The sequence below is a fragment of the Schistocerca gregaria genome, chromosome 4, assembly GCF_023897955.1.
Source record: "Schistocerca gregaria isolate iqSchGreg1 chromosome 4, iqSchGreg1.2, whole genome shotgun sequence".
Taxonomy (NCBI): domain Eukaryota; kingdom Metazoa; phylum Arthropoda; class Insecta; order Orthoptera; family Acrididae; genus Schistocerca; species Schistocerca gregaria.
In genome coordinates, this window is record NC_064923.1 from 32,686,680 (window position 1) to 32,699,311 (window position 12,632).

The 12,632-nt window shown below is 38.5% G+C and overlaps 1 protein-coding gene and 1 non-coding gene across 5 annotated transcripts in view; both read right to left on the reverse strand.

Moving 5' to 3' along the window:
• Nucleotides 1–300: 300 nt before the first annotated feature.
• Nucleotides 301–12,632, reverse strand: part of LOC126267968 (probable ATP-dependent RNA helicase Dbp73D) — a 143,122-nt gene continuing 130,790 nt past the window's right edge. For all 4 annotated transcript variants that reach the window (XM_049973313.1, XM_049973312.1, XM_049973314.1 and 1 more), the window contains one exon: nucleotides 301–495. In XM_049973313.1, coding sequence (XP_049829270.1) covers nucleotides 370–495 — 126 coding nt within the window. In that variant the 3' untranslated portion in view covers nucleotides 301–369. The remainder of the gene's footprint in view (nucleotides 496–12,632) is intronic.
• On the reverse strand, nucleotides 10,835–10,909 carry Trnas-cga (transfer RNA serine (anticodon CGA)). The gene has a single exon. It is a non-coding gene; the product is annotated as a tRNA-Ser (tRNA).

The following is a 12,632-nucleotide window of genomic DNA, read 5'->3' on the forward strand; positions in this document are numbered from 1 at the left end:
GTCTTTTCCTTCTGTTGAGAACTTTATATAAAAAGAAAAAGAGATCACTGAATATTAAATGAAATTCTCCCATTACCTTGAAATGGAGTCTAAATGCAACTAAGACAAAAGAGAATTTGATAATTTGTCTAACTACTGTAGAAACAAACAGAGATGGACTGAAACCTAATACTGAATGCTGAAAATTTTGAACTTCATAAAAAAGTGATAACAAGCTTGTCGTAATTACAATAAGTTTGTTACATCCTACAAAACTAAAATTCATGAACATATTTAAGGGAAAAAAGAAATAAAGCAACAGAGAAAAAAATATAAAATTTAATAGGAATAACATGCAAACATACAACATATTATGAACAATCATTATACTTAGGTCTTGGTAGTCATCACCTTTTTTGGTTTAAATTGTTTGAGTTTTAACTTCTTTCTTCTAGGTGCCATAACTTTTTTTGTTTTCTTCTCCTTCATTTTTTGCAGGAGACTATTCCTCTCATCCTATAAGAAAGAATAAATGTTGAAAAAGTCAAGAATAGTAAACTCATGTCACATAAAACAGAGTGATGTTACACGGGATATTTTTAACACATCTATAATTTATAAGCCACCCTTTGGTTTGTGGCAGAGGGTACTTCAGGTACCACTAACATCCCTCCTTACCTATTACATTTGTATATGGTGAGAAGGAGAATGATTGTCAGTTAAGATTCTGTATGAGCAATTCCTTGATTTTCCACTCATTGCCATTTTGAAAGGTGTGTGTGTGTGTGTGTGTGTGTGTGTGTGTGTGTGTGTGTGTGTGTGGGGGGGGGGGGAGGGGCTTTTTGAAATTCACAAACTTTGAATTTTTATAGTATACATCTTTGGTGGTGTGGTGTGGTGTGGTGTGGTGTGGTGTGGTGTGGTGTGGTGTGTGTGTGTGTGTGTGTGTGTGTGTGTGTGTGTGGACGTGGGGGGGGGGGGGGGGTGGGGGGGGGCTTTTTGAAATTCACAAACTTTGAATTTTTATAGTACGCATCTTTGGTGGTGTTTGATGAGCATCCCCTGCTCTGATTATGAAATGATCCCTGACAAAATTTTATGCTCTTCTTTTAGCTCCTCTATTAATCCTATCTGACAAGGATCCCAATCGAAGAGCAATATTCAAGAATGGATATTTTTGTAAGAAACCTCATTTGCGGGTCAACTACGTTTCCTTCGTATTCTTCCAATGACTCTTGATATGACATCTGCTTTTCCAACAGTTAGTTTTATGTGATCATTCCAATTTAGATCTCCCTCGACATATAATCCAAGATATTTACATTTGTGGTTGTTTTATCAGTCAGAATTTAAAAAAAAATAATGTCTCTTTCCACTTTTAGTTTATGATGAAACAATATTAAATTCAGCTACCAATTTAAGACCATTTGGTGAAATATTTGCTGTGGATGGTAAAGGCTACAGGCCAGAGATGTGTATGTTGTCACGGTGGCTAACTACCATTCAACAACAAGTAGGACAATTTTGAGATAGCAATTTGCATGTTCCATGGGATACATAAGTTTCTTATGTTGCTTGTATCAACTGTCAACATGGCACTTCTAAATTAACATTATTTATTCAACTAAACAAAATTGACTCTTGTCTCTTTTTTCATGTTTTTCTAATGACAAAATTACATTGTAATGTACTCAAAATTTTCCTGGGGACCCGTTCTGTTTTTTCCTTACTGACTGTAATGGAGAAAACTGAATTTCGGTTAAAATCTTTATCTTGATCAAATAATAGGTATGAGGGTGTGCTGAAAAGTAATGCCTCCAAATTTTTAATTTGAGAATTCTTACGAGCTTTTTTAAATAAAACTAACTTTATTACAATTCTACATCTTTGTTCTTCACATCTACAGATTTACTTCTCCACACAGCAACACTGTATGCCAAATAAATTTCTCCCAATTAGAGGCCAGTTCATTGACATAGTCACTGTAGAATGTTTGACTTTGTTAATGGAGCCACAATGTCACCTCTGCTTGCACCGCTTCATCACTATCAAAGTGAAGTCCTCAATGGTGTTCTTTAATTTTTGGAAATGGATGAAAATTGGATGGGACCAAGACAGGACTGTACAGAAGATTATCAATGAAAGTGAAGCTGAGGCACCAGATTACTGCAGATACAGCAGCACTAGTGTGTGGTCTGGTACTGTCACGCTAAAGGAGAGGGTGCTCCACGTGTGCAAAGGCTCTTCGAAATCGAAACTCGTTTACAACACGCTGTTTCTCACACACCAACACGGTTACATAACATACCGCCATGTTACACAGTATAATTCGGAGCACTCTAGCGGCAGAGGGTTGCAACTTACATCAGCGAGGTGGGCAAGTCAACTGAGTAATATGAATGACGGGTATTGCCTCAACTGATACTGAGAACAGAATAAAAAAAACTGGAGGCATTACTCTTCAGCATGCCCTCATATATGAGGATAGGCTACAATTCACTTAATTTTTGCATAATGTCCTCCGCAGAAGCTAACAACTCGTACAAATAAGATACACAAAGGTTCTGCTATCTTTTCTTGAGACGCCACAATGGATGTGTTAGTTCTGAGGTGGGGATTTCCATCTGTGTTTCCTGTCTGCTGTTCAGAACAGTCCTTCTTTGCCAGGTATTTATTGATCTGTCCTCATACATGTATTGTATTATGCCCTAGATTTTCCATCGATGAATGAACTCATCAAAGAAAAACTTTGTCACTCCCTAAATATCAGTACGCCCAGATGGATCAGAATAATTTTTGTTAAGTGATAGCTAAGTTTCACAGAATGACTGTAACAACACTTCCTTTTATGAGTTTTATTCATCTGAAACTTACTGTCATTATAATGAAAAAACTGATTATGATTCTTTACAGGGTTCAAGGTTTCACCCTTAATGCACTGAGTGGTCATACTGGCCCTTTTAAGATAATATTTAATATTGTTATTGGCATGCCTTACATTTATTTCATGCACTTCCAAATAATCAGCTATTTTACTTAATTTTTGTTCATACTACTGCGGTTTGAATGGAAAACAATGGATTCAATACCATTTACCTTTGTTTGTCATTCCCTTGCAAAAATCAGTTAATTTCATGCACTCCATTATTGAAATAATTTTATTTTATGATATAATAATTAACTTCCTTATTAATATTTTTGCGGTATAAAGATTTTCAAGTAACAGAATCAAAGATTAATATTTTACCGGTTCAGTATGTATGTATTAATATATAACATATAAGCAACCACCAGATTTACTGTTGCAGTGCTTTTGTGTGTGTGTGTGTGTGTGTGTGTGTGTGTGTGTGTGTGTGTGTGTGTTTTGTTAGTGTTGAGTTCTTATTGTTTTGTGACACCAAATATGGCTTCTTATACAAAAAAAAGAGGTCTAGACAGATGGAGAATTGTTCTTACTCCTGCTATTTTTCAATTGAGCATGGTGGGAAATCTGAAGTTAAGTCATCATATTGAAACCCAAAAGCACAAAATAACTCACAATTTTTTCTTGTGAAAGCAAATTCTGGTGAGGAAATGCTCATTGCTATCGCTGAATTGGCAACAGCATATAGAACTGTAAAACTTCACCATTCATGTAAGTCACCTGGGTGCACGATGCAATTTTATTCAGTTATGTATTCTGATTCTTACTAAAATACAGCAGACATTTTATCCCTACTTTTTAGATGACAAAAACTCAGTCATTGTTTTTTGGCGTAATGAAGACAGCTGTGCCATCATCTCAGAAACATCATATCAGCATGTGTAGCAGTGGGCTGTTGCACCAAATAACATAGTGCGAGGTCAAGGACTTCTGCTGCGTCACTGTGTGGCACCTGATCTCCTTTGTCGCTTTCAGGCTCATTGTCACTTCTGTCACAGCAGTCCACTTCTTCCTGGTCTTGAGTCACAGCAGCAACTAAATTAGAATCAGTAAGGTTCTCCACACATGCCCCACCCGTTGCCATCCACTCACCTACATCTCCTTCACTAGCTTCTTCACATCTGTATCATTTGTGGTAGATTTTCCTCTTCATCTCCAACTAGGTTGTCCTGAAATTCAAGAGATGTCCACAGTTTTCTCCACGATTTTCTCAGAGTATTATCTGAAATATTCTGCCATGCCTCAGCAGACCAATAAACATCCTTCACACAGGTCTTTTTTATTTTGTGCACTAAAAGTATGCTATCATCTTGGATGTGGATTCTTAAAAATTGTTTTCTGTAAATCAGTTTTAATGTTTGCATTATGCCATGGTATATCGGCTGTAGCAGCAGTGTGATATTCAGTGGCAAAAACTTCACCACAATTTCTCCATCACATAATTCTTCAGTACTGGGGTGAGATGGCGCGTTATCAATCAAAAGGACTACACAGCGAGACAAACGGTTTTCCTTAGAAAACCGTTGAACAGAGGGGGCAAACTGGTTGTGAAATCATTCTTTGAACAGCTTACCATCCATCCATGCTTTTTTCTGGTTGCAATAATATACGGGCAAGGACTTTATGTTGCAGTTTTTAAAAGCTCTGGGCCTGGCAGATTTATCGATCAGCATTAACCGCAGCTTGTGATTACCAGCAGCAATGCTGCATGCTAATAGTCACACGATCTTTGCACATTTTCAAACCAGAAGCATGGTCTTCTGCTTTTGATGCCAGGCTTATTGTTGGTAATGTCCTAAAATTAAGGCCAGTCTCGTCAGCCTTATAAATTTGTTGGGAAGAATATTTTCCCTATCTTATCATTTTTTCAAACTCCTCCAAGTATTCCTTTGCTGCATCATGGTCAGAAGAAAGCTTCTTTCCAGTAATTGTTAGCTGATGGATTCGTTTTTTTAATCTGTCCAACCAACCCGTACTCACACTAAAAGACTCATCACCATTCATTAACTCGTTCAGGTAAACAGCCTTCTCCTGAACCGGCACTCCACTCAGAGGAGTTCCCCTTTCCTTTTCCTGTGTAAACCAAAGGAAAAGACCTTCAACCACTTTATTGTACTGGGACTGTTTTAAAGTCTGCTGAATTTTGAGTGTTTTTTCTAAAAAATGTTGCACTGGACTGTTCAAGCTTCACTCAGTTCTCCTTCCAATCACAAATGGTTGCTTTACCAACACCCAGTTCCGTTGCCAGTTTAGATACATTCTCACCATTGTCTGTCTCGTTTAAAGCACTCAGTTTTTCTTCGAGAGTTAACGTTATATGTTTCCGTTTACTCATGATGAAAATACATATACCACAACATCTGAATAAATACAATACAACTGTTACGCGCACCAGTGATCAATAACTAATATAACCAAGCGCTTTGAGAGCCAACTGGCAGTGCACTGACTTCAGACACTACAAAGGTCTCAACAATGCACAACAACAAGGGCAGCGAGTGAGAGTGCGCCATTGTTCCCACATTTGTTCCCATTTGTTACCATGGTGTACCTATTTATCTGCTTGGTACACTTCATTCTACAAACTCATCACAATTCCGGCTAATCCGAACAAATTGGTAATCCAAACAAGGTCTGGTCCCAATTAGTTTGGATCAATGGGACTGTACTGTATTATTGCTCCTCATTCTGTATCTATTTGCACCTTGGATTTGAAAAAAAAAACTACATTTTATGCACTAGAAACTGATGGCAGCAATCACAAAGCAGTAAAATTATTTCCTATAGTTGTTCAGTATTTTGATGCAGGTAGAGGGAAAAAAAGCAAACTAATTAAGTTGGATCCTGTAAAAAATGAAACACTGGAGTCTATATCCAACTTACGTGTTTCAGCACTCACAGATCTCAAAATTAATTCAGAGGGTTGTATTGTAGAGGTGAAAACAATATATTCAGTCACTAAAAACAAAACTTAGGACAAACTTGTAAGGAACGGGATATTCACCATGCATTTTGCTTAACACTGTTTCAACTGCTGCAGACTTTTATCTGTTGATACTGAGTTGACTGAGCCGAAACTTCTTAAGTATTTTTCCACCTACACAATCAGAACCTCAAAACTTGTTGACTTTTGCGAATTGCTGGTATAGAGAACTTTTCTCACACACTAAAACTAGATGAATGTTATTAATGCCTGGGTCGAGAGAATCTTACCACTGTGGGAGACTGAGATCTTTCCACTTTTCAGAATAAAAACTATCAAAGAATGTGGTACACCTTGTCTCTGTGCCCTTAAACGAGGGTTATCTTTGGAGTAGGTATTAAAGTCCACGGAGAAGAAATAAAAGCTTTGAGGTTCACCGATGACATTGTAATTCTGTCAGAGACAGCAAAGGACTTGGAAGAGCAGTTGAACGGAATGGATAGTGTCTTGAAAGGAGGATATAAGATGACCATCAACAAAAGCAAAACGAGAATAATGGAATGCAGTCGAATTAAGTCGGGTGATGCTGAGGGAATTAGATTAGGAAGTGAGACACTTAAAGTAGTAAATGAGTTCTGCTATTTGGGGAGCAAAATAACTGATGATGGTCGAAGTAGAGAGGATATAAAATGTAGACTGGTAATGGCAAGGAAAGCATTTCTGAAGAAGAGAAATTTGTTAACATCGAGTATATATTTGAGTGTCAGGAAGTCATTTCTGAAAGTATTTGTATGGAGTGTAGCCATGTATGGAAGTGAAACATGGACGATAAATAGTTTGGACAAGAAGAGAATAGAAGCTTTCGAAATGTGGTGCTACGGAAGAATGCTGAAGATTAGATGGGTAGATCACATAACTAATGAGGAAGTATTGAATCGGATTGGGGAGAAGAGAAGTTTGTGGCACAACTTGACCAGAAGTAGGGATCGGTTGGTAGGACATGTTCTGAGGCATCAAGGGATCACCAATTTAGTATTGGAGGGCAGCATGGAGGGTAAAAATCGTACAGGGAGACCAAGAGATGACTACACTAAGCAGATTCAGAAGGATGTAGGTTGCAGTAGGTACTGGGAAATGAAGAAGCTTGCACATTGCACAGGATAGAGTAGCATGGAGAGCTGCATCAAACCAGTCTCAGGACTGAAGACCACAACAACAACAACATCTTTGGTATATTTACCATCAGAGTATTTTTTATTAAGGAAATAAAGAAAATTGAGGGTAGTGACATATCTGTGATTGAAGTAAAGACCATTATTAAAAATACAATAATTTCACTGCAAGAGGAAGAAAACTTGTTATTTGGGGATGAAAACTAATGAAATTTTTAAAAAATGCAGATCATTGCTCTGAATTAATCATCAAAAAATTTCACAGAGATATAAAAGAGTTTTATAAAAATGCCATTACTTTATATTACAAAATTGACTCATCAACTATCTGGTTTTGACATTTTTAAGTGAATGTTTTTGATTAAATTAGTGGAATGGGAAGGGAGTTACTTTGTTTAGTGAGTCAGTAATGTTTGATCAGTATGTGAATTTGAAGAATTTTCTGGCTTCAAAAGTTTCAGATGATAATTGGAAGTCTTTGTTACCTGCCCAGAACAAATGGTGAGAATTTTTTCAGAAATACAGAGTTTAGCATTCAGAAATGAGAACAGCTAAAACTATGCCAATATATGTTTTGAACTGTAGCACCTAATTCTAATGTTAAGATAATTTTTTCATTAATGGGAGCTCAATTGACTCAGGTATTGAATTGTTTGGATGTATTAACAACTGAGAACATCTTGCAGTGTACTTATAACTTTGAAATGTGCTCTGCAGAGTTTCTGAATTATGCAAGTAAAAACACTGATATTGCAGAAGACGTCAAATCATCTGAGAAGTATGACTGGTCTATAAAATAGTCTGTGTAAAGTGTTATGCTCAGTGATTATCCATAGGTTAATTTTTGTAGGTGTTTGAAGTCCCTCCTCAGCTTCATCTTATGATTTGATTTCTGTGGATTTTTGTACTGACTTTACTACCAACATTTACAGTAAACTCATAGTGAGGTGAGGGTTGAACTGCACCAGAAACTGTTTATGTGAAGGGGAACTACTTTCAGAGTTACAAAGAGTTCTGGAGGATGATTCAGACGATGGTGAACTTTTTTCTGATTACTCACAAGAAGAGTTTGTACCAAACCACAGAGAAGTCGAATTATCTAATGATAATAATACTGGCTGTTCAAATATTGAAAATTGAAACATACAGCATAGGAAGTATATTAATATTATTACTATTCTTATTGCAGATAATTTATTGTAATTATATCCTTATCTAAATATAATTTTACAGCACTTAATGCCTAAATCACAAAGTGAACATCTTCATAATATTTTGAGAGATTCTTCTGGATCTACACCACAAGCAAAAAGAAATGTAAGTGATAAATATATATCAACAGCTTGGTACTCGTTCATGATAGCCATATAATCAAACATATGAAGTGTATTTAATAAGTAATGTGCCACTTTTTTGTCAGCCAGTTTTGGTTCAAGAAAAGCAGAATGTGTAGTGTGTTCCCACTTCAGCCTCTATAGTTTCACGAAGTTCTGCTAGACGGCAGTGCTACATGTAGCCTTCAAAAAGTTGTTTGTAATGAAGGTGCATTCCAAGCAGATAGTTAACATTGTGTTTCTTTTGGTGGGAAACCAGAGCAGTGCAGATATTCATAATTGCTTTCAGAGTGCCTACGGAGACCTGACGGTGAACAAAAGTACAGTGAGTCATTGGGCAAAGCACCTATTATCATCACAACAAAGTCGAGCAAATCTATCTGATTTCCCACATTCCGGCTGGCCGCACACAGCTGTGACTTCTGCAATGTTGGAATGTGAAGACACTCTCATTCGAGGTGATCAACAGAGCACAGTCAAACATCCTCTGCTCGACTGGACATCTCTGTTGACAGTGCTCAAACACTCGATCACCAGTTGGGGTACTCAAAGGTGTGTGCCCGCTAGGTTCCTCACTGCCTAACAGAAGACCATGAAGAGCAACGAAGAACCACCTGTGTGGAATTGCTTGCGCATTACAAGGCTGACAGTGGTAATTTTTTGACGAATATCATCACGGGCAATGAAACACGGGTTCATCACATCGAACTGGAAAAAAAACGGGCAATCTGTGTTTTGTCCCACATCACCTCTTCGTTGAAGAAAAAGCTCAATAGCTGCACCCTTGGCCAGTAAGGCCATAGCAACAGTCTTCTGGGTTTCTGAAGAGGTGATTCTGTTTGATGCCCTCCTTCACGATGCAATGATCTACTCTCAGGAAATTGAAGAAATGACTTCAGCATGTTTGTTGCCACAAAATTGCAAACAAACTTCTCCTTCTCCGTGACAACACAAGGCATCACACAAGTCTTTGCATTTGGAGGAGATCACACAACTTCACTGAACTGTTCACACTCATTCACGATCTGGCACCTTCTGACTTCCATCTGTTTAGCCCAATGAAGGACACTCTCTGTTGGAAGCAGTACGAGTAAAGTGGTACCATGCGGGAATACAGGCCCTCCCAGAAACGTGGCATAAGGCCATCACATTGAACGGAGATTAAGTTGAAAAATAGGATTTTGTAGCCAAAAAAGTGGGGAAAAGTATGGCCTAATGGAAGCACGACAATGGTTTCAGGCAGAATTGTTTTGCATTACTTACTGAATGCTCCTCATATTTTGAAATGTACTGTAATAAGAGGCAAACAGATTACTAGGAAATGACTCTCTTCAATGACCATTGCAATTATTTATGCTCGTGGTGTGAGTGGCTGCAGAAGTACAAAGATCCACAGCTTATGGTCAGACTCCTGGCATCTATTGTTTTATGTGGAGACCATGAATTGACATAGATTCTGTGAAATTATGAGATTCCTGAGGTTTGGCGATAAGTCTAAAAGCTCTGTAAAATTACAGACTGATGTATCTAAAAACAAAGATGCTGTAACGTACCAAACGAAAGCGTTGGTATGTTGATAGAGACAAAAAACACACACACATATTTCAAGCTTTTGCAACCCACGGTTGCTTCATCAGGAAAGAGGGAAGGAGGGGGAAAGACAAAAGGATGTGGGTTTTAAGGGAGACGGTAAGGAGTCATTCCAATCCCAGGAGCGGAAAGACTTACCTTAGGGGTAAAAAAGGACAGGTATACACTTGCACACACACACACACATATCCATCCGCACATACACAGACACAAGCAGACATATAAGTGTGTATGTGTGCGCGCGCGTGTATACCTGTCCTTTTTTCCCCCAAGGTAAGTCTTTCCGCTCCCGGGATTGGAATGACTCCTTACTCTCTCCCTTAAAACCCACATCCTTTCGTCTTTCCCTCTCCTTCCCTCTTTCCTGAATAAGCAACCGTGGGTTGCGAAAGCTTGAAATTTGTGTGTGTGTGTGTGTGTGTGTGTGTGTGTGTGTGTGTGTGTGTGTGTGTGTGTGTGTGTGTTTTGTCTCTATCAACATACCAATGCTTTCTTTTGGTAAGTTACAGCACCTTTGTGTTTTTAGATATACTGTTCCCACGTGGAATGTTTCCCTCTATTATATACAGACTGATATAAATATATTACAATTGTGAAATAATAATACAGAACATTACTGTTACAGGTGTATATGTGGACAAGGGAAAAAAAATTTCCCGCATTTTCCGGTAAAAAATACAGTTTTTTCCAGGTGAAAATACAACTTTTTCCATTTTTAAATGACAGTAAACTTTCCCTTGGAACTGTAAAACTTATCAATCTTTTAAATGGTTACAGTGTAGAACTTATAGGCACTTTAGAAAATGAACACTCTCACTCCTCCCGGAGGGGAATAAAAATTTCCATGTGTTTTGGGAATATCTTCGATCTGCACCAACATATATGCTGAAACTTCCTGGCAGATTAAAACTGTGTGCCCGACCGAGACTCGAACTCGGGACCTTTGCCTTTCGCGGGCAAGTGCTCTACCAACTGAGCTACCGAAGCACGACTCACGCCCGGTACTCACAGATTTACTTCTGCCAGTATCCGTCTTCTACCTTCCAAACTTTACAGAAGCTCTTCTACGAACCTTGCAGAACTAGCACTCCTGAAAGAAAGGATACTGCGGAGACATGGCTTAGCCACAGCCTTGGGGATGTTTCCAGAATGAGATTTTCACTCTGCAGCGGAGTGTGCGCTGATATGAAACTTCCTGGCAGATTAAAACTGTGTGCCCGACCGAGACTCGAACTCGGGACCTTTGCTTTTCGCGGGCAAGTGCTCTACCAACTGAGCTACCGAAGCACGACTCACGCCCGGTACTCACAGCTTTACTTCTGCCAGTATCCGTCTCCTACCTTCCAAACTTTACAGAAGCTCTTCTGCGAAACATGCAGAACTAGCACTCCTGAAAGAAAGGATACTGTGGAGACATGGCTTAGCCACAGCCTGAGGGATGTTTCCAGGATGAGATTTTCTGCATGTTTCGCAGAAGAGCTTCTGTAAAGTTTGGAAGGTAGGAGACGGATACTGGCAGAAATAACGCTGTGAGTACCGGACGTGAGTCGTGCTTCGGTAGCTCAGTTGGTAGAGCACTTGCCCGCGAAAGGCAAAGGTCCCGAGTTCGAGTCTCGGTCGGGCACACAGTTTTAATCTGCGAGGAAGGCATATCAGCGCACACTCCGCTGCAGAGTGAAAATCTCATTCTGGAAACATCCCCCAGGCTGTGGCTAAGCCATGTCTCCACAGTATCCTTTCTTTCAGGAGTGCTAGTTCTGCATGTTTCGCAGAAGAGCTTCTGTAAAGTTTGGAAGGTAGGAGACGGATACTGGAAGAAGTAAATCTGTGAGTACCGGGCGTGAGTCGTGCTTCGGTAGCTCAGTTGGTAGAGCACTTGCCCGCGAAAGGCAAAGGTCCCGAGTTCGAGTCTTGGTCGGGCACACAGTTTTAATCTGCCAGGAAGTTTCATATCAGCGCACACTCCGCTGCAGAGTGAAAATCTCATTCTGGGAACATATATGCTGCATATTTTCATATTACGAAAGTATATATTCGAGTTCCACCAAACACAGGAAGTTAGTTTCTGAAGCAAATTGAAAAAAATTACTAGTTTAAATTAATATACATAGTATAGCTACAAGAAAAGTTATCTTTCACATATAATATTGGATTTTTTTGCGTGTTTTACTCTTTAAGATACATTACGCAAATGTGCTGGTAAAATTTTAAATAATGATGTAAATGTCTAGCCTTCTGGGCTCGAGATTATTCAAAGTGGCTCGACTTCAAAGTGTTAAGATTTAAATGAGAGTCAAATGCTCTATGATTTAAGAAATTCAAAGAACATTCTCACACATAACATGAGTACCAGTTTTGTATAATCTCATGTTTGGTTCTTTATTATGGTATAATGTCATACACACTGGATGATGAAAACCTGCATCTGAAATTCAGCAAACAGTTGAAACTAGCCAACGGTGGGGAAAGAAAAACTGTTTTCAAAAAAAAAATTAAGTGCCTCTGCAAAAAAGATTAATCAAAGTCAAATTTCTTTAGCAAAATGACACAATTAACTTCATTGTTCTGTGAGGCGATTAATGCTTAACTGCCAAAAATGTAGAAATAAAATAAAATCAGATAACTGAAAGTAATAACATATTCTAGCCTTCCGTAACTATGTGAATGTATTTTAATTCATTTGATAGCTCCTGGCTACAGAATTCCATTTT